Below are 22,142 nucleotides of genomic sequence, written 5' to 3' on the forward strand. Positions count from 1 at the left end.
TAAAATTAATTAAATTAAACACAATTTCCTTCCAAATGTGCTTGTTTTAAGGGGGGTACGGTCAATATCCTAATCTTATTCAATTGCAATAAATAAACAAAAAAAAAAATATATATATATATATATATATATATATATATATATATATATATATATATATATATATATATATATATATATATATATATATATATATATATATTTATATTTGTGTATTTTTTTTTTTAATTCTAGACTCCTTTGACCACATTTACACTTCATCGGGCGGAACGGTGCTTACGTGGAGCTCCTTCGGCCATCTCAATGGCCGTGATGCCCAGTGACCATAAATCGCTCTGCAACAAAACCAATCAATGAGTCCGGAAAGTAATCCCGGAAAGTAATCATCGTGGTTGAAACACATCTCGAGCGTGGTTGCTTAAGCACCTTAAAGTCGTACGTTGCGTCGGGGTTCTCGTCGCAGGCGATCACCTCCGGGGCCATCCAATATGGCGTCCCGATAAACGTGTTCCTTCTTCCCACCGTGCGGTCCAACTGGGCCGACACGCCAAAGTCCACTACATGGAAAATAATATAATAATAATAATAGTAATAATAATAATAATAAGAATGATGAGAATACAAATCAGCGGGGACTGAATTATGGGAAGTATTAAAATAACATCAGACCGACTCGCAAACTCGAATGGAGCATTAAAATCGAGTGCTAGCATAGCCCCCAATGCGTCTGTAACTATTTGTTAGCTTTTGACAGCCGCTAATAATCGACACAGAACCTCTGCCAATTAATTGAGAGTACAGTGATACCTTGGCTTACAAACTTAATTGGTTCCCAGAGAGTGTGTGAAAAGTGAAAAGTGTGTATTCCAAACATTAATTTTCCATTGGAAACCATTAAAATGAGAATAATCCGTTCCCAGGTCGGCGAGACGTCATTCATTGTGGTGCACCATGTTTCACCATGTATGCCAGGATTATATTCTCACGAATTTAATGCCCGTAAGGCAAAAATGTCGTTAGCTAAAGCCGTATATGCAAATTGAAGTGAGCCGTTTCGCCGAGTGTCTTTTTAACATGACCGCCCTCACCTAGTTTGACCTCGGCGTTCTCCGTCAGCAGGACGTTCTGTCCTTTGATGTCTCGGTGGATGACCTTGTGTTGATGGAGATGAGTCAGGCCCTGAAAACACACACACACACACACATTCAAGTGAAGGACGCCAGATACACGAGCCAACTGGAGAGAAAGAGGCTCATTTTCAACAAGACTTCATGTCCTTGTGTCGCCGATTGAATTCTAGTTAGGATGAGCTAATATAATAAAATAGTAATGCGAGATAGCTAGCCAGCTAGCTAGCTATCTTTTAGCTGGCTAGCTGGCTAGTAGCTAGCTATCTATTAGCTAGATAGCTAGATAGATAGCCATCCAGCTAGATAGCTAATAGATAGGTAAAACATAGCTAGCGAGCCAGCTAGATAGCAAATAGAAAGCTAGCTAGACTGTCATAATTTATGATGTAACAGGATGATGAAACCCTGCGCGACAGGAGAACCCTTACGACTGCAGGATGCATTCAAATGTTCACCAGCTAACATTTTGATGTTGTTAATGTTGCTCTCGTAAAGAGGGAATTTCTCAATTGTGAGGCAGATATTATATCATATTTTTTTATCTTGTATAAGGGAGACATCAACAGGGGGAGGTAGAAAGGAAGAAGAATAAGCGAAAGTGAAAGACAAACAAGACAAATGAAGGCGTCGATAACAGAAGAGATGCGAGGCCGATAGCGCCGCCATTAGCGCAAACAGGCAAGATGAAAATCGGATAAGGCGGGATGGCGGTCTCACCCTGAGGATCTCCCGGCAGATGTAGGCCGTCCATTCTTCTTTCAGAGAGTTCCCCTTGGTGTTCTTGATCAGATCCGTCACCGAGCCGGCGCCGCAAAACTCCATAACCAGCTGCGTAAAACAATAAAGGTGGATGACTGACTGTTATTCATGACTGAGTGAATTAATAATCGCGGTAAAAGGTTCAGAGAGCCAGCTAGCTGCTAACATTAGCGCGCTACATGACAATTCAGTAACTCAGCCCGTAGCTGACGTTAGCATGCATGCGAGCTGCTAATATTAGCACACTAAATAAAAATTCAGTTAACCGGTTAGCAGGTGGCATTAGCATGCAGGACAAAAGGTCCGGTTATCTAGCTAGCAGCCAAATTAGCACAATATATAAAAGGTTCAGATAGCCAGCGAGCTGCTAACTAACATTAGTGCGCTAGATTACAATTCAGTAACTCAGCCCGTAGCTGACGTTAGCATGCCTGACAAAAGTGTAGCTCTCCAGCTAGCTGCTAATATTAGCACACTAAATAAAAATTCAGTTAACCGGTTAGCAGCTGGCATTAGCATGCTGGACAAAAGTCCGGTTATCTAGCTAGCAGCCAAATTATAAAAGATTCAGATAGCCAGCTAGCTGCTAACTAACATTAGTGTGCTAGATGACAATTCAGTAACTCAGCCCGTAGCTGACGTTAGCATGCCTGACAAAAGTGTAGCTCTCCAGCTAGCTGCTAATATTAGCACACTAAATAAAAATTCAGTTAACCGGTTAGCAGCTGGCATTAGCATGCTGGACAAAAGTCCGGTTATCTAGCTAGCAGCCAAATTAGCACAATATATAAAAGGTTCAGATAGCCAGCTAGCTGCTAACTAACATGAGTGCGCTAGATGACAATTCAGTAACTCAGCCCGTAGCTGACGTTAGCATGCCTGAGTAAAGTGTAGTTATCCAGCTCGTTGCTAATATTAGCATACTAGATTAAAAAAATCAGTTAACCGGTTCGCAGCTGGCATTAGCATGTTGGACAAAAGTCTAGTTATCTAGCTAGGAATCTACTTAACAACCTCGCTACCAGACTAGGCTAGCTAGCAGCCTAGCTACCGGACAAAAACACTCATAACAATTCAATCGTTCCGATGCCTTCTTGACTTTATCCTCAGTTTGCGTCCAATCGAAATTTCTCAGCAGGTTGGGAAGTGATTGAGGACAACAGGCCGCCGCCATTGTTTTTCCAAACAATTCGACGAGCTTAGCGTCACATTTTTGTGAGTATTAACGTGTCTTGACTTGCCTTGTTTTTACACACACACACATACGATTATGCTGAGCCCTCAAGTAGCGTGGGAACACGTTAAATTAAGCATCTTAGCAAATTTTCCCTCAAAGCCGTGCCTCAATTCATCAACGGGGGTGAAAATAAACAACTCCCGTTATTTAAATCACCATTTTGTACGGAATTTTGGAGAAGGATGGATGACAAACAATGTTTTTAAAATGTGTAAATCGAGTATTGTTAGCGTTCGGGACATCTCAAAGAAACGTTCCTCCCGCCCTTTCCCATCTGCAGTCAAAGGACAACCGACGTCTCCGGACAAGTTGTGTCCATAATTTGTAAAATGGCTTCAAATGACTTCTATTGAGCGTATTTTACAAAGATTTCACCGCATATAGCTATATTTTACGTTTTAAGACTCGTGCTGAATATTCCGGAAGTCTTGTTTTTGAGTTGGTGACGAGTCTGTACGTGACGTCACTAAAGGAACGCCCCCTGACCGAAAAAAAAGACGCATTGTAGCGTCGTTCCATCACGTCAATGTATTTTGCTGTACCGTGTTGCACCCAAAAGCCGCCAGAAGAAGGCGTTCAAGCTCCATATAAGGAATTTATCAGCCTGTGGAAACGGAGGTGGGCACAGGAGGTCGCCATTTTGTGAGTCTTTTTTTGGGTGAGACAGTTCCCCCCAATGTTGTCTCAAAATGGCACGAAATAAATTCTTTAATCGATTGCAAACATGTATGCTTTCCTCTTCAGAACTATTTGAATCATAATCATAACTGGATGCGTAACAAGAAAGCATATTCTCCGAATCTGAAGCCATTGTTTCGATTCACTAGCAATGCACGTCTTGGCGTGACGTCACGAACCGGGGGCGGGACTTTCTGAAAATGCCCAATTCGCAGCTCAATTTTTTTTGCAGATTTTGGACACTTGAAGTCATTTTTATTGTTTTTTTTGCATTTGACTAAAAATATCATCCTGCGTGTTTTGGGTATTTCAGATGCTATAAAACGTCTTTCTGACGTCAGTTAAGAAACAAAAAAGTGCCGTCGGTTGTCCTTTAAGTAGCAATACTGCACCCAGAGTTGGTCGTCAACGCCCGCGGGGTTCGTCTTGATGAAGGCTCCATAGTAGGTGGCGATGTTGCGGTGATGGCTGTACTTCTTCAGCATGTTGATTTCGGCTTTGATCTCTTCTTCCTCATCCTGAGAACGTAGATGCACGCAGGATGAAAAACAAAAACAAAACAAATAAAATAAAATAAGCGGGTTTATTGTTATGGATCTGTTTTTTTATTTTGTTTACACCTCCGCTTACGTATTATGTTAAAGGACAACCGACACCTCCGGACAACTTCAAATGACTTCCACGTCCGCCGTAACGACAAATGCGATTAAGATTTTTTTGACTTTCATAATAAAAATAATGAAAAAAATACAAATAAAAATAAAAATACAAATACATTTAAAAATAAAAATAAAAATAAAAATAAAAATAAAAATACCTTTCATTTATAAGCGCCTTTCAAAACTCTCAAGGTTACTTGACAGTCACAGGATAAGTTTTTTTTTTTTCCTGGGGGAAAGCCGCGGCAGCCACACGCTGCTTCATTGTTGCGTCGCGGGCGCAGTTTCTAATTATAACCGAGACGTCGGCTCACCCGCTCGGCAGACATGCCCGAGACCACACCGTCGCCCCTGATAGCAGCAGCTAATATTACCATGGCGATAGGACTTGTCCTCATTTTCCTCATCGCTCTTAATTAGACGACACGGTGGGATCATCGCGGGAGTTGGCGGCTCATTTGAGAGAATGTGTGGAAGAGAGGGAGTGTGATGCTTACCCCGGTGACATCCATGACCTTGATGGCGGCTAGCTGCCCTGTCTTAACATGGCGGCCCTGCAGGAATAACAAAAATAACAAAACCAGGAATCGGACGATATGGATGGGCGGGAACTTTAATAATAATAATAATAATAATAATAATAATAATAAGAAGAAGAAGAAGAAGAAGAAGAAGAAGAAGAAGAAGAAGAAGAAGAAGAAGAAGAAGAAGAAGAAGAAGAATTTACATTTAAAATTTAAAAATAAAAATAAAAATAAAAATAAAAATAAAAATAAACATAAACATAGAAATAAAAATAAAAATAAAAATAAAAATAAAAATAAAAATAAAAATAAAAATAAAAAAATAAGTAAAAATAACAATAAAAAAATAAGTAAAAATAAAAATAAAAAAATAAAAATAGAAATAAAAATAAAAATAAAAATAAAGTCGAGTGATGCATTCAGATGCACTCAGTTTGGTTGAGAACTAAATGTCGGTTGTATACCGGGGCATAAAAAATAGGACATTTTTGTTTGAAAACCGAATGGGATGAGAACCGAGACGTTCGAAAACCCAGGTTTGACTGTACATGAAAGCAAAACAATGATTCAGGATGATAACCCGTGTGTGTGTGCGTGTGTGTGTGTGTGCGTGCGTGTGTGCGTGTGTGTGTGTGTTTGCGTGTGCGTGTCCACCACGGAACACTTAAGATGATCTTCATTGTGCGTGTGTGATGATTCACTTTTACGATGTACCCCGTTACCATCGGGAACTGAAGGTTAAGCATACAACACACACACACACACACACACACACACACACACACACGCACACGCACACGCACACGCACACGCACGCGCGCACAGGACGAAAGACTTCTTTATCATTTGCTGCTTGACTTCAGCGGGACTGGGATGCCTGCCACTGCTTAATATAACCTGACGCTGGTGTGTGTGTGTGTGTGTGTGTGTGTGTTTGTGTGTGTGTGTGTGTGTGTGTGGTGTGTTTTTTGATTGTTGATGTGCACGACCGTCTGTGCCCTTGCCAAGTCAGTTACACACTCGCACATCACTAGGACACTTTTCCTATGCAGGACACTTCCTGTGGTATCTTAGCAACAGTGTTGCCTGGGCATGAAACTTAAGCACACACATGCACACACACACACACACACACACACACACACAGACGCACACACACACACACAGACAATGACGAGAGTACTTAACATGAAAATACCAGAATCCCCCCCCCACACACACACACAGAAGATAGGAAGCGAGGTGAGACCGAGGACAGGAAGGAAGGAGTCAGAAAAGGAAGTTCGGGAATTGACTTTTGTACGACGAAAAACTTTCTTGTTTATTTATATCCTTGCGTTAGTTTACACGGTCGCGTCGGAATTAAATATACAGTGATACCTTGACTTACGAACTGAAATGGTTCTCAGACAGAGTGCGTAAGGCGAAAAGTGTGTATCCCAAAATTTAATTCCCCATAGGAAACCATTAAAATGAGAATAATACGTTCCCATAAAACATCATTTTCTATTTTTTTAAGCCATAAAACTAGATAAAATACACCTTATTTTATGTATAATAAATGCGCCTTGGTATTATAATTCAAGAAATAAAGTGTAAAGTGGTTTCATTGACCTTTGTGATGGTCGTGGATGGCTTGATGGAATGGAGTGGCCGGTTTCATCAGCATTAAACACTCGATGAGGAACGTAGCCTTCTTCTTTCACCATCTTGAGGAATGATCCCTTGGAGGTGCTTTCTCTGCGATAATTTTATCTAGTTCCTCATCAATTGTGTTCCGTTTAGCTGGGTTGATAGCTTTTTGCATCAAGTGTACAGATGGCTTGTTTGTGGAGCCTGATTGATAAGATATTTTAACCTTGCAGTCTACACTCTGCCTTTGAACTATCAAAGTTGAAACTCTCTCACTGTCGTCTGCCTGTCTCATTAATGTTTAAACGACCCCACCCCCTCTCACTGCTGCGTTCTTGACCAATCACGTGGCTTTAACCGAACACTGGGGGCGGGCAATAGAGAACATAAATAGTCGGCTGCCATTTTGTTGTGAGAAGAACGGGCTCGTTGGCGAACGACACATCACTCATTGAGGCAGCTCCGCGTACGAAAAAAAGTTTGTCTGCCAAGTTAAAGTTCATATGCCAAGGTAAATTTTTCATAAATGTAACGTTCGTAAACCGGAAAGTTCGTAAGCAAAGGGGTTCGTAAACCGAGGTATCACTGTATGACAATTTTGTCACAGTGACTCATAAAAGGAGTAACAAAAAAACACACATAAAACACAAAGAAAAAGCTAAAGTTTGTGATGAGAAATGCTAAGCTTTTCCCGCGATCCCGCATGATGACCCAGAAAAATGAAAAACATGAATCAACACTCGCTAAACTGTCAGCGAGTTAACTCTTTGTCAAGAAGAGGAAGTGGGTTAGAGACTAATCCTAATCCTAATGGCCGCCATTCGGGTTGGTAATCCACACGTTCAAACAAAAACATGAGAGTGATTTTGCCGAACAGAATCTGAACTCGTGGGGGGGGGGGGGGGTCTGTTGACGTGGTAACGATTGGCGGCGAATTTGGAGTATTCAGATCCAAAAATATTTGATGTTAGAAAAGAATAAAAATAAAAATGCTGTTGGGTAAAATAGAACAAGACCGCTTTAGCTGCTAATATTTTACGGAACGATGACATTGACTTCCACTTAGCCGTTAGCTTGCCACAAGATAACAAGGATTCAACTACATGTTAAAACGAGATATATAATACATTTATAATTATTATCAATAATAATACATTTCATTTATAAGCGCCTTTCAAAACTCTCAAGGTCACTTTACAGTCACAGGATAAGTTTTTCTGCGGGTGAGCAGCGGCAGCCACACGCGCCAGCGTTCACTCAACCCGGAATAACTCAAATAAATAAAAAGCTAGCTAATAGATAGCCAGACAGATAGCTAGCCAGTAGATAGCTAATAGATAACCATTTATTTATGTATTTAATTATTAATGTGTTTATTAATCTGTATTTCTTCTATTTGTATTGTATGTATATATATGTGTGTATGTATGTATGTATATTATATGTATTTATCTATCTGTATTTTTTCTTTCTGTATTTATTTATCTATTTATGTATGTATTTATTTTATTTCAATGCAATGTTACAAAAATAATCGTCCAATATAAAAGTCAACTTTCAGACATACAGTAAAGTCTCGTTATATCGATATCTGATATATCGATAGTCCCGGTTATATCGATACTATTTCTATGCACGCACGGAGAAAATTACATGCAAAAAGGGTCGGATATATCGATAGTCCCGGTTATATGGATATTTTTTCGGACTCCCTTGAATATCGATATAACGAGACTTTACTGTATATCAAAGTGGCAAGCACACCTCGCCGCAGTTAAAGACTCCTGCAATCTACCCAATGGTGGACGGACGGACGGACGGACGGACGCACGCACGCACGCACACACACACACACACACACACACACACACAGCTGTGGAATCAGCGAAGCAGTAAATAAAAGTGACAAAGGCCTCCGTTCCAATCTAATACTGCCGCGGAAACACAAGAGGCAGCCCTGGGCGGCTCGCGGGAAGGGTGAGGGGAAAAAAAACTAAAATAAAATGGAGGAGAGCTGTGAAAATATGGTTGAATAGAAGAGACTTGGAAGGAAGGGCGTGTCAAAGCGGACCGGGGAGGGTGATTGTTTGATTGATGTGCATCGGTTGCTGATCATACAATCGGTATGGGTTAAGTACAGTGTGACCTCAACTTACAAACACCTTATCTTACAAACTTTTCGTCTTACAAACGTCAAATTTATGAAAATGAAACCTTATAATAAGCACTATTTTCATAATACACACCCAGCACGGCTGGCGGAGTGATCTTCGGCGGAAGCACACGACCGAACAGCACCAGAGGTTAAGTTACCAACAGTCCTTATGGAAGGTGACTCTCCTTCCATAAGCCATCAACGACCATCAAAAAGGTCAATAAAACTTCATTTTACAGCACAGTTTATTTCTTTAATTACAGTCCTCATGTAATGCGCCTCTCTTTCCAAACAGCAATTCCCTTTGACCTTCGACCTCCGACGCCATTCCATCAAGCCATAAATGACCATCACAAATGTAAACTGTGACGTAAAGTGTCCTTGAGTTTTGAAAGGCGCTTAGAAGTGAAATATATTATTATTATTATTATTATTATTATTAAATAAAGTGACTTTATGATACAATGCAGTTTATTTCTTTCATTACAATACAATAGCACATTTATTATACATAGAATAAGGTATGTTGTGTGTAGTTTTAAGGCTTATTTAGTTGAAAAGTATATTTTATGGAAACCCGGGAACGGATTATTCCCATTTTAATGGTTTCCTATGGGAAATTTTTTTTTGAGATACACACTTTTCGCCTTACACACTGTGTCTGGGAACCAATTAAGTTCGTAAGTTGAGGTCTCACTGTATGTCTCCCGAATCTCGTAATCCGTCGCCGTCCATCCGGCAAGAAAATTAGCACTGCGGCGTGAATTGAGCTAAAATGTATTTTTAGCTAATGCGTAACTAGCAAAGAAGTCACGCTCGCTCACGCGGACGTCAAGGGAGCAAGCGAGCGGGAGAGTTCGTTCCAAATCCGTCCCCCAGCCGCTTCCATCTCAGGAATCCTCATCAATGATCCCTGAACCGTAACCGAGATGGATGCTGCTTGTTACCGTGGGAACAGCAGATGTGGAATGCGGGCGCATTCATTAGCCTACATCCTCTCTGCCGCTTGTTTTTACCCAAGGCCACGCGTCCCACTTACCCATAATGCACCGGGCTACCCTCATCCCCCCCCCCCACCTCCAGTCAATTAGCCGTATCTGATGTCAACAACCTCTTATAGCCTTTTTATTTGTTTATGTATTTCTGTATTAGTGTATTTGTGTATGTGTTAGTGTATTTGTGTAATTATTTGTGTATTGTGTAATGATTTGTGTATGTATCAGAATGGGAAAACCTTTATTCGTCCCACAATGGGGAAATTTGCAGTCCACAGCAGCAAATTGAAAGGATGAAAGGATAGAAAACAAGATATTTTAAGCATAACAAAATAAAAATGTCAACTGTATACTGTGCAAATGGAAATGTGCAAAACCGTTTCATAAAAAAACTGTACGTAGTGCAAGTATCAAGAAAGGCATATTGATATATTGCATCAGCCCATATTTACAAGTGGCCAGTTTTTTTTATTTGTGTATTTGTGTATGTACTTGTGTATGTGTTTATTTATTTGTGTATGTATGTACATGTATTTATGTATTTGTGTATGTATGTACATGTATTTGTGTATGTATTTGTGTATTTATTTGTGTATTTATGTACTTGTGTATTTGTGTATTTATTTGTGTATTTATGTACTTGTGTATTTGTTTATGTATTTGTGCATGTATTTGTGTATTTATTTGAGTATTTATGTATCTGTGTATGTATTTGTGTATGTATTTGTGTATTAGTGTATGTATGTATATGTATTTATGTATGTACATGTATTTGTGTATGTATTTGTGTATTTATTTGTGTATTTATGTACTTGTGTATTTGTGTATTTATTTGTGTATTTATGTACTTGTGTATTTGTTTATGTATTTGTGCATGTATTTGTGTATTTATTTGAGTATTTATGTATCTGTGTATGTATTTGTGTATGTATTTGTGTATTAGTGTATGTATTTGTATATTTATGTGTGTATTTGTGCATTTATTTATGTATTTGTGTATGTACACGTATTTGTGTATTTATGGATTTGTGTATGTATTTGTGTATTTATTTGAGTACTTATGTATCTGTGTATGTATTTGTGTATGTATTTGTGTATTAGTGTATGTATTTGTATATTTATGTGTGTATTTGTGTATTTATTTATGTATTTGTGTATGTACACGTATTTGTGTATTTATGGATTTGTGTATGTATTTGTGTATTCATGTATGTATTTGTGTATTTGTGTATGTGTTTGTGTATGTATTTGTGTATGTATTTGTGTATTTGTGTATGTATGTGTGTGTTTGTGTATGTGTATTTGCGCATTTGTGTACGTGTGTATGTCTGTATTTGTGTATGTGTGTATATATTTCTGTCTGTATTTATTTATGTATTATCCACAGTATACACATACATGAGCGCACATATCAAAGGTCACATTTCGGGAGTAAATTCGCAAACATTGTGACTATTTTATCAACTAGTTTCGACTGTGCAAAAAAGCATGAAAATAACTACAAATAATCATATTTTTTCTTCAAAATAAGTTTTAAAAAATCACAACTGGATTGAACGTACGTCAACAAACGGGGGCGAAACAACGGTGCCATTGAATTTTTTTTGTGGCAACGGATCAACCGTGAGGCGTTGCGACGGAAATTAGCGAAGGAACGGCGATGATGGAGGGGGGGGGGTGTTAGCGGAAGATGGAGAAGGCGTTGAATTATTCAGCGTCAGCCGTGTTCTCTATTTATGAGCCTTCGAGAACAAACGGAATGTATCCGTCCATTTCTATACGACGGGAGATACGTTCACAGGGTAAGCCCCCCACTGGAGGTTGCTCTTATTGTTAACAGGGTGAATGGATAGAGCGCAAATGAGGAAAGAAAGCCAAAATGATGTTAGATCATATACATAGAGTGATACCGCAGCTTACGAACGCTTTAGCTAACCAACGTTTCGCTTTACGAACATGAAATTCGCGAGAATATAATCTTGGCATACGACCCAGTGTTCGGCGGACGAACCAAACCACACAGCGCCACGGTGGCTGGCGGACTAGTTTTCCACAACCCCCTTTGAGTGCAGACATGGTTTGTTATCGAGTGGAGTACTTTTGCTATTATGAGACCGAAAAAGACCCTACCACAGGCGAGTGTTAAACCGAAGAGGACATAAAAGAAAATGACGGTCGACCAGAAGGAGATCATTGAAAAACACCAACGAGGTGTGCGTTTGTGTGACTTAGCGTCCGAGTACCAGTATGCTAAGTCGACCATTGCTACGTGAGGCTAAGGGTGTGTCTCGGTCTCAGACAATAGAAGAGGTTGAAAAACTGTTGATTTGGATTAGCAAAAAGCAGCTAGCAGGGGAACGTGTGAGTGAGGGTATTATCGCAGAGAAAGCACGGCAACTTCACTCGGATATCATCAAGTGGCAACTACATCAACGACATCACAAAGGTCAATAAAACAACGTTATTATACAGTACAGTTAATTTCTTTAATTACAACACAATAGCACATATATTATACATAAAAGAATGTATATTTTGTGTAGTTTTAAGGCTTATTTAGTAGAAAATTATGTTTTATGGGGAGCTGGGAAGGGATTAATCTCATTTTAATGGTTACTTATGGGAAATAAATGTTTGGCAGACGAACTTTTCGCCTGGCACACACTTTCTGTGAACCAATTATGTTCGTGAGCGGAGATATCACTGTCTATATATATATATATATATATATATATATATATATATATATATATATATATATATATATATATATATATATATATATATATATATATACAGTAAAGTCTCGTTATATCGATATCGGATATATCGATAGTCCCGGTTATATCGATACTATTTCTATGCACGCACGGAGAAAATTACATGCAAACAGGGTCGGATATATCGATAGTCCCGGTTATATCGATATTTTTTCGGACTCCCGACAATATCGATATAACGAGACTTTACTGTATTTGGGGGGGGAGGGGGTGCAATAAGGATTCATCGGCACTTTGGGTATTGCATCGCTTCTCAATGTCAGCCGGTAAGCGAGCTGTGACTTTCCACCACGCAGCAGATTTGAACTGCCGTGACGTTGCGACACGCTAACAAGCTGAGCGCAGCCATAAGCATATACTTCGCTAACACCCCCCCGCCCACCACACAAAGGACATCATCTTACCTTGTACACTTGCCCGTAGGTGCCATTTCCCACTAACTCCACAAGCTCAAAGATGCCAGCGGGGTCCTGAGAAGACAGATTAGAAGATGCTGTCACAATATATTTGTATTTGTATTTGTATGTATTCATTTACAGTTTTTTTAGCGCACTAATGACTTTATTGTTATTTCTTTTTTTCCGCTCTTCACTTCTTTTTATTTATCTGGATGGTTGGCTATCTGGCTATCTCGCTAGCTACCTAGCTGTCTAGCTATTTGCCATCGAGCTAACTAGCGAGCTATTTGCTATCTATTTGCTATATAGCTAGCTATTTGCTATCTATTAGCTGTCTATCTATCTGGCTATATATTAGCTATAATAATAATAATACATTTCATTTATCTGCGTCTTTCAAAACTCTCAAGGTCACTTCACAGTCACGGGATCAGTTTTTCTGTGGGTGAGCAGCGGCAGCCACATGCGCCAGCGTTCACTCAACCGGGAATAACTCAAATATATCAAGTCAGTTAGCTAACTAAGAGATAGCCAGCTAGCTAGCTAGTTAGACAACTAACAGATAGCAAATAGATAGATAGCTAGGTAGCCAGCAACGGTGACCACATTCAAGCGGGAATAACTCAAATAGATCAAGTTAGCTAGCTAACTAATAGACAACGAATAGCTAGCTAGCTAGACAGCTAATAGATAGCAAATAGGTAGCTAGCGAGGTAGCCAGCAACGGTGATCATATATCTAGCTGGCTATTAGCTATCTATCTGGTTAGCTATCTAGCTGGCTAGCTATTAGCTACATATTAGCTAGCTTTTTATCTATTTGAGTTACTTCCGGGTTGAGTGAACGCTGGTGCGTGTGGCTGCCACTGCTCACCCACAGAATAACGTATCCTGTGACTGTAAAGTGACCTTGAGAGTTTTGAAAGGCGCTGATACATGAAAATGTAGTATTATTATTATTATGATCATTTGGCTAACTTTGCACCCTCTACTGGTGGAAAGTGCATACTGTAGTCAAGCAAGGAAATCAAATTAGGTGGAATCCCACTTGGATTTTATCGATTATTCGATTCATCAATTAAAAAAAAAAATCAGTTTTGGCGTCAAAGATTTCCATCTGGAAAAGTAATCCCCAAAAGTATTCTTCCCCGTGGACTCATTTTAGCCTTGGGCTACTTGAGTTGCTGGTCACATCTCAGCACCTCTCGGGAAACGTGTGAAGTGTGCCGGGCATTCACACGCCGCCCGCCGCTGGTGCCATCTGTCGCAGCGAGATGCGCTTCTATTAAACCTCCTGGAACGCATGCGGAGACGATAAAAAATAAAATAAAATAAAAAAATTGACAGACACACGCTGTGACCCTCCCAAAACAGGAGGTTGATGAATAGATAGAAAGCTAGCTAGCGAGCCAATAGATAGCTAATTGCGAGCCAGCAGGATAGCCTATCCTGCTTGAAAGGCGCTTAAAATGTAATGTATTATTATTATTATTATTAATAGCTAGCTACCTATATAGCCGGCTAGATAAATACAGGTATCATCCGAGTTGCAACCGGCTTCCGTTCCGACAAAACGAGCATTCATGGAGCTTGGTCGCCGTCTTCTGGCTCTTTCTGTTGCAACACGAGGTTTTCAGACCAAACAAGCATTGACGTGATGGAAGGACTGCTACAATGTGTCCCTTTTTTTCGGTCAGGGGCGTTCCTTCAGTGACATCACGTACGGAGTCGTCACCAACTAAAAAACAAGACTTCCGGAATATTCAGCACGAGTCTTAAAAGGTAAACTATAGCTATATGCGCTGGAATCTTTGCAAAATACGCTCAGTAGAAGTCATTTGAAGCCATTTGACAAATGATAGCCACAACTTGTCCGCAGACGTCGGTTGTCCTTTAAAAACACCAGATTGACATCAGGTAAATGTTAACAATGTGACCAGAGAGTAAAGTAGCTCAAGATAAACGCCCCCCGCCCCCTTATTTCAATCCCTGCTACCCAGCGAGGCCGCATTCCACGGCCCCTCGCGCCACCGACGCCATGGTAACAAGGCCACGGCAGTGCCCGGGGGGGGACTTACACAAGACTTATTCATGAATAGTCGATATACTGTATGGAATGAAGTCTGTCCCAACCCCCCCCCCCCCCCCCACTTCACTCAGCTGTCCCTTCTCCACTTGACGGACCACCGGATCCGGGATCACGAACATGGCCTAGAAGTTGAAACAAGAAGCCAAAATTGCCAGTTTGTGTGTGGGGGGATGCTTATGCTAATTTCCTCTAATTTGCATTGATCCATTTCTGAGCGTTGATTCCGTTCTGGGTGACGAGTAAGCTGGCGTCCCATGGCAAGAGCGCAGATTCTTGACTTTGAAATAGTTCCAGTCGTTCGCAAGAATACAATCTTGGCATACGAACTAGTTTTCAGGAAACACACGGAGCGCCACAATGCCTGGCGGACTAGTTTTCGGCGGAAAAAACACCAAACCACACGGGCGAACAGCGCCGCCGTGGCTGCCGGACTACTTTTCCACATCCACTTTCTTTTAGAGTGACTTAGCAAGCATGCAGTAAAAATGAACCAAAAATGAGATAACTATGGCAGCAAAAACTCAAATAAAATCTTTGCAGCGTTGACCGCAGACACAAACAAAAACCACATACGGCCTTTCCCATAGCAAGCCTGACCCCCAACACCCCCCGACCCCCAACCCCTTCAGACCCAGCTGACCTACTTCCTGTCTAGTCGGTGGATGACTATACACTCATCTGACAGTGTGGGGAGGCGGAGGTTGTTGTTGTTCGTTGGGTTTAAAAAGCGAGCATATGTGTCTGAGCCAAAATGGCTGAGCGTCTGTCCTTCGCTAACGCTAACTTTGGATGCCAACATTAGAGGCGACATCAAGCTAACCTTAAAAGCTAGCATTAGCGCAGTGGTTCGGTGAAACAGTGTTAGGGGTTGAACGAAGCTTCTGCATTGGAGGTTAAGACATACCCAAATCTTTTGGTTGTTATTGTTTTGACACGGCCGCTTGGCCATCACTGATTGTTTATAATAATAATAATAATAATAATAATAATACATTTAATTTCTAAGCGCCGTTTGAGTCTACGCTATGTAATATTGTACAGTGCTACGTCCCTCAAAGGAAAAGCGACACCTCTGGACAAGTTGCATCCATAATTTGTAAAATGACTTCAAATGACTTCTACTGAGCGCATTTGACAAAGATTCCAGCGCATATAGCGAAATTTTACCTTTTAAGACTCGCGCTGAATATTCCGGAAGTCTCGTTTTCGAGTTGGTGACGATGCCTGACGTGACGTCACGTCTGCAACGCCCGCGATTAAGAACGTGACACACAATGCATTTTGGGTACTTTTTTTCGTCTGAAAACACCGTTTTGATCACAAAATTAGTAGGAAAACTACATAAATAACGCGATGGTGAATCGTTGTGTGTCGCAGTCAATTGCGGTAACAAGCATAAAGTAGGGTTGACACAAATTCCCAGCGGACAAATCAGCCCGTTTCCAACGGAGCTTGTGCGCCATCTTGTGCATTTTCAGGCCGCTACATTGGAGTCCAGATGGCGCGAATTGATACGGAAGGACTTCTTTAATCGATTGCAAACATTTATGTTTTCCTCTTCAGAACTATTTGAATCATATTCATAAACTGGATGAGTAACAAGAAAGCATCTTCTCCCAATCTGAACTTTCTGACGCCATTGTTTTGATTCTGGAGCAAGGCAGTGTGTGACCAATAGTGACATCACGAACAAGGGGGCGGGACATTCTGAATCCGCCCAGTTACGAGCTCATTTTGTGGCAGTTTTAGGACACTAAGTCATTTTTATTGGTGTTTTGCATTTAACTAAAAATATCAGCCTGCGTGTTTTGGGTATTTTAGATGCTATAAAACGTTTTTCTGATGTCAGTTAGGGAAAAAAATGGTGTCGGTTGTCCTTTAAATGGCTGTTTGGGTAGTTTATGATTTTGTGGGGAGGGGGAGTCACTAAAGATCTAAGTGAGACACACGATAGTTTTTTTTTGCACCTGCTTGCTCCAATGTCAGGTGCACACAAGTAGTAAGCAAAAATGTAGCTTGGTTGACTCACCCTCAAAGCAGACAGGTCGATTTCATCCAGACTCCGAGCAGGGGAGTCGCTCGCCATGTCGGGGCTGCTTAACTCCCACTAACAAAAATAAAGAAATAAAAGCCACCGCCCAACCCCTTAAAAAATAAGATTAAAAAATGGTCTTAAAGTCCCAGGTAATGCTGGTTGGCGGTTTGAATGGCTCTCGGTTCGCGTGAGCCAACTCCGGCTAAAGCGAGGGGAGGACGTCGGCGACCGCTTCCTGGTCCATATCGGCGGAGTGGAGGCGAAGGGATAGCGGGCATGTGATGCCTCGCGGGTCGGCTTGAGCGTTTGACGGAGAGCCGAGGCCGCCGCTGTGTGAGAGGTGACAGACAGCCAGCGGATGTAGAGCGGAAAGGGCGGGGCTTGAGAGAGAGAGAGAGAGAGAGAGAGAGAGAGAGAGTGACAGAGAGAAAGAGGAGGGGGAGGGGTTAAGGGGTGGAAGTGGGTGGAGCCAGGCTGCCCGACGCGGCAGGGAGTCCCGCGCTTTGAACTTGTCATGTGACTTGCTTAAGTCATAAAACAATCATGGCGTCGTCGATATCATAAAAATGATAATTACACTCATAAAAATAATAATCATTGCGGCAAGTTGTAGCGAAAAAAAAGACACATTTTATGTTATGTTTTAAATTAATGGAATAGTTTAGTTTAGTCGAGTGATTGAATAGTTTTGTGTTTTTTAAAAAAAGGGCGACATTTTACTAATGACCTCCTTTGATTATTTTTAGATTTATTTCATTATCAAAGTCATCTTTATTGTCAAATATGCTAATATGCATGACATACCGCACAGATGAAGTTACTGTTATGTTGTCCATTTTAATATTTACGTTTAAAATATTAAAACTATATTTTAATTGAAAAACGTTTTTTTTCGTCTTTGTTAAATATCAGTTTTAGACAAAGTATATTTACAATAGCGTCCAATTTTCACGACAATGTATTTAATCGACTTTGTTAATTATCTGCTTCCAACGGTATGATTTTGTATTTTTTTTGTTTTTGTGCGGAGCTAAATTTCCGCAACTGACAATTAGAAATTGTGTTTAAAAAAAAAAGATCATTTTTAATACCTCTGAATTATAAATAATTTCTCTGAGACACCCTTTTGCTGTGAACACATGATCATTTTTATTGATTCACCATTTAAAGTCGAGTAAATCCAATGAACTGAGCATATTCGACAGGACCGTACAAAACCATAAAAAGCGGCGAATAGATTGCAGCTAAACAGCATTGTGGTTTTAACAACGATAGAAAGTAAACAATACAAAGGCACAACTGACCGAAATAAGGATTGTTACTTTCATATGTGAATACAGTTCTGGTAAAAAAAAAAAAAATGAAGGTTGGAACGTTTCAAAGTCGATGGTCCCACTCGAGAAATGATTAGTGTTAAGTTATCACAACCAGGACGAATAATAAACTCCTCTTTCCAGCACCGTCAAAGATGGCGTTATTGTTTCACACGCATACACTGTACAAATTTAAAGGACAACCGACGTCTCCGGACAAGTTGTGTCCATAATTTGTAAAATGGCTTCCAATGACTTCTACTGAGGGTATTTTACAAAAATTCCACCGCGTATAGCTCTATTTGACCTTTTAAGACTCGCGCTGAATATTCCGGAAGTCTTGTTTTTGAGTTGGTGACGAGTCCGTACGTGACGTCACTGAAGGAACGCCCTTGACCGAAAAAAAAGACACATTGTAGCAGTCCTTCCATCATGTCACTATATTTTGCTGTACATGTTTGGTCTGAAAACGTCATGTTGCACCAAAAAGAGCCAGTAGAGGGCGACCAAGCTCCATGTAAGGAATTAATCAGCCTGTGGAAACGCGCTGATTAATTCCTTACACGGAGCTTTGTCGCCATTTTCTGCCTCTTTTTTAGTGCTACATTTTCCTCCCCCTATTGCCTCCAAATGGCACGGAATAAATGCTTTAATCGATTGCATACATGTATGCTTTCCTCTTCAGAACTATTTGAATCATATTCATCACTGGATGAGTAACAAGAAAGCATATTCTACGAATCTGAAGCCATTGTTTTGATTCTCGAACAAGGCAAGACGTCTTGGGGTGACATCACGAACAAGGGGGCGGGACCTTCTGAAACTGGCCACTTCCGGGTTCAATTTTTTTGCAGATTTTGGACACTTTAAGTCATTTTTTATTGGTGTTTTGCATTTGACTCAAAATATCAGCCTGCGTGTTTTGGGTACTTTAGATGCGATAAAACGTTTTTCTGAAACAAAAAAGTGACGTCGGTTGTCCTTTAAACATTTCTATTCAGCCTGCTTACATTGTGAAATGCCAATGTTTCTTCAATGGCAAGAAGTGCTATGGGGGTGATCATTCCGGTCTGAAATGTTACGTTTCAATGCAAAATTACCTTCCACGGCAATAAAATTAATAGCAAATTAATAGCAATGCAATGTCGATTAAAAGGGAGCATTTTCTGAGACAGAATAAAAAAGAAAATGTCTCAAAAAAAAGTACAAGTATTTATAAGACACCAGCACCCCCTGGCGGGTGAAATCTGGAATTACAGGAGGAAAGATTGTCTCTTCTGACTGCTTCTTTCTCATTCGATATCTAGCTGGCTAGCTATTGGCCGTCTAGCTGGCTCGCTGTTAGCTGGCTATCTATTAGCTATCCATTAGCTAGCTAGCTAGCTGTTAGCTGTCTGTCTGGCTGTTAGTTGGCTATCTTGCTATCTATTAGCTATTTATTAGCTATCCATTAGCTAGCTAGCTGTTAGATGGCTAGCTGTTGGCTATTATCTGGCTAGCTGTTGGCTATTAGCCGTCTAGCTGGCTGGCTGTTGCCGATCTGGCTATCAACTATTTATTAGCTATCCATTAGCTATCCGGCTAGCTATTGGCTGTCTAGCTGGCTGGCTGTAAACTGTCTAGCTGTTGACTATCTCGCTATCCATTAGCTAGCTAGCTAGCTTTTTATCTATTTCAGTTACTTTGGGGTCGAGTGAACGCTGACGCGTGTGGCTGCCGCTACTCACCCACAGAAAAACGTATCCTGTGACTGTAAAGTGACCTTGAGATTTTTGAAAGGCGCTTAGAAATGAAATGTATTATTATTATCATTATCATTTTCAGGGTGACTTCAGTAGCGAACTAGTGTTTGATATTTTGCTACCCGATTTTAACAACCACATACACGAGAAGTACGGGCGCCGATGGATGATCTCAGGTTCAGGGTTGCCCCTCGCCCTGGTGTCAAGCAGCATCCGGACAACCCAACGCAGCTGATGCGCATCCAAACGGAGGCACGCATGGCCATCTCTACCAAATATGGTCTGTTTTCAAAGGAAGTGACATCCCATCATACTTGTTGACGAGTGTTCTTCCGTCTTCAGAACGCTGCTAGCGCCAGATAACGGCGCCAGTATCCGGCGTGTAAAAGTCCTACGTCCATATCTCGGTGGGTACCATGGCTTCCTTGGTCCCCACCGAGGGCATGAGGTTGTGCTCTGACAGGAAGTCCAGAGGAAACTGAACCAGGAAGCCGCGGATCTTGCGGAGTTCCTCCTGAGCGCGGTTCAGGTCCGCCTGGGCCAGGCCGGGTTTGGACTGGTACTGCTCCAACTCGGACATGTTGCGGACCAGCGAGGAGGGAAGGCAACGGAACACCTGCGTACAGAATCCATCGTCACATTGGTGTTTTTTTTTCTCCACTGGATTGTTTTAGATTTATCATGGCACATTGTCATATTTTGGAGAACACAATTCTGAGACTGATTTAAAAAAAATGTGTCCACTCCAGTGCCAGGGTTTTTGTCATTTTTACTCAAATTCCAGGTCCCACAGAAGATTGAGTTTTAGGATGACATAAACATTCGATTCAGCTTCAAAAAAAAAAAAACTTAGACTCTCTTCTTTCATCAAAAAAAAGTTAATTCCTAAGTTATATGGGTCTGGAGTTATCCGAGCATGAAATGGGGGCAGATGTACAAAATACAATGCAATGCAGCTGAAACTGTAACAAAGCGCAAAAATGAACAAAAGGGAAATGCTGCCTCCTTGTGGAAGGGAAAAAAACATTGCCAGAGGTCTGGCCGGGGCTTTATCGGCACCCAAGCATGAAAAAAAAATCCGAACAAATTTGTAAATGGCGCTCTACATTATATTTTCAATTCCCGAATAAATTCGTCGGGAATGGCAGTGAATGAGTTAAAAATGGAAAAATCTGCCAACTTTTTTTTTAGGAAGGATTTTATTATTATTATTACAGGCATTTTTCAAATGTTCAAAAGTTTGGCAAATAATTTTTCACATTTTCAAAATTTTGGCAAATAATTTTTCTGGGATTTTTCTAATTTTCAAAATTTTAGATGTGGATTATTTCGCTGCTGTAAATTGTGTCATTGGGTAAGACAAATAAAGGTTTTCTTATGATGACCACGTTACTTCTGGGTTGAGTGAACGCTAGCGCGTGTGGCTGCCGCTACTCACCCATACAAAAACTAAGCCTGTGACTGTAAAGTGAGCTTGAGAGTTTTGAAAGGCGCTTATAAATGAAATGTATTATTATTATTACGATTACTATCATTACTGTTACTATCATTATCATTATTATTATTATAACTATTACTATTATGATTACTATTTTTATTACAATTATTATTATTACTATTATTTTTACTACTAATATTATTCCTACTACTATTATTATTATGATTATTATGATGATGATGATGATGATGATGATGATTATTATTCTTATTACTATTATTTTGATGATGATTATTATGATGATGATGATGATGATGACGATTATTATTATTATTATAAGACTTCACATATAAGGCGCACCTTCTCCTACCTTCTCGTAAATGGTGGCATTCCGTCCGGCCGTGGTCATCCACACCTCCTTGTAAAATCGATCGCTGATCGGGTCGGAGAGATCGATGGATGTGTCGCTATGACCGCCGAGGATGGTCCTGGAGAGGTCACAAAAATCAACTTGATGTTACCAGATAACCAGAAGGTCGTGAATTGGGTGAGCTCCTCCAAAATCTTCGAGAAGAAGGA

The 22,142-nt window shown here is 40.5% G+C and overlaps 2 protein-coding genes across 7 annotated transcripts in view; both read right to left on the reverse strand.

Moving 5' to 3' along the window:
* tnika (TRAF2 and NCK interacting kinase a) overlaps positions 1-17,429 on the reverse strand; it is a 43,285-nt gene extending 25,856 nt beyond the window's left edge. For all 4 annotated transcript variants that reach the window (XM_089003701.1, XM_089003699.1, XM_089003700.1 and 1 more), the window contains exons 1-8: positions 17,065-17,429; positions 12,954-13,019; positions 4,961-5,017; positions 4,197-4,322; positions 1,848-1,958; positions 1,089-1,179; positions 427-557; positions 281-335 (exon numbers count right to left, since the gene is read on the reverse strand). In XM_089003701.1, coding sequence (XP_088859827.1) covers positions 281-335; positions 427-557; positions 1,089-1,179; positions 1,848-1,958; positions 4,197-4,322; positions 4,961-5,017; positions 12,954-13,019; positions 17,065-17,121 — 694 coding nt within the window. In that variant the 5' untranslated portion in view covers positions 17,122-17,429. The remainder of the gene's footprint in view (positions 1-280; positions 336-426; positions 558-1,088; positions 1,180-1,847; positions 1,959-4,196; positions 4,323-4,960; positions 5,018-12,953; positions 13,020-17,064) is intronic.
* Positions 17,430-18,194: 765 nt separating this feature from the next.
* pld1a (phospholipase D1a) overlaps positions 18,195-22,142 on the reverse strand; it is a 29,210-nt gene continuing 25,262 nt past the window's right edge. For all 3 annotated transcript variants that reach the window (XM_089004524.1, XM_089004525.1, XM_089004523.1), the window contains 2 exons: positions 21,934-22,051; positions 18,195-20,741 (listed from right to left, as the gene is read on the reverse strand). In XM_089004524.1, the coding sequence (XP_088860650.1) occupies positions 20,517-20,741; positions 21,934-22,051 (343 nt within the window). In that variant the 3' untranslated portion in view covers positions 18,195-20,516. The remainder of the gene's footprint in view (positions 20,742-21,933; positions 22,052-22,142) is intronic.

The sequence above is a fragment of the Hippocampus bargibanti genome, linkage group LG09 (assembly GCF_051943395.1).
Source record: "Hippocampus bargibanti isolate YZ-2025 linkage group LG09, ASM5194339v1, whole genome shotgun sequence".
NCBI classification, from domain to species: domain Eukaryota; kingdom Metazoa; phylum Chordata; class Actinopteri; order Syngnathiformes; family Syngnathidae; genus Hippocampus; species Hippocampus bargibanti.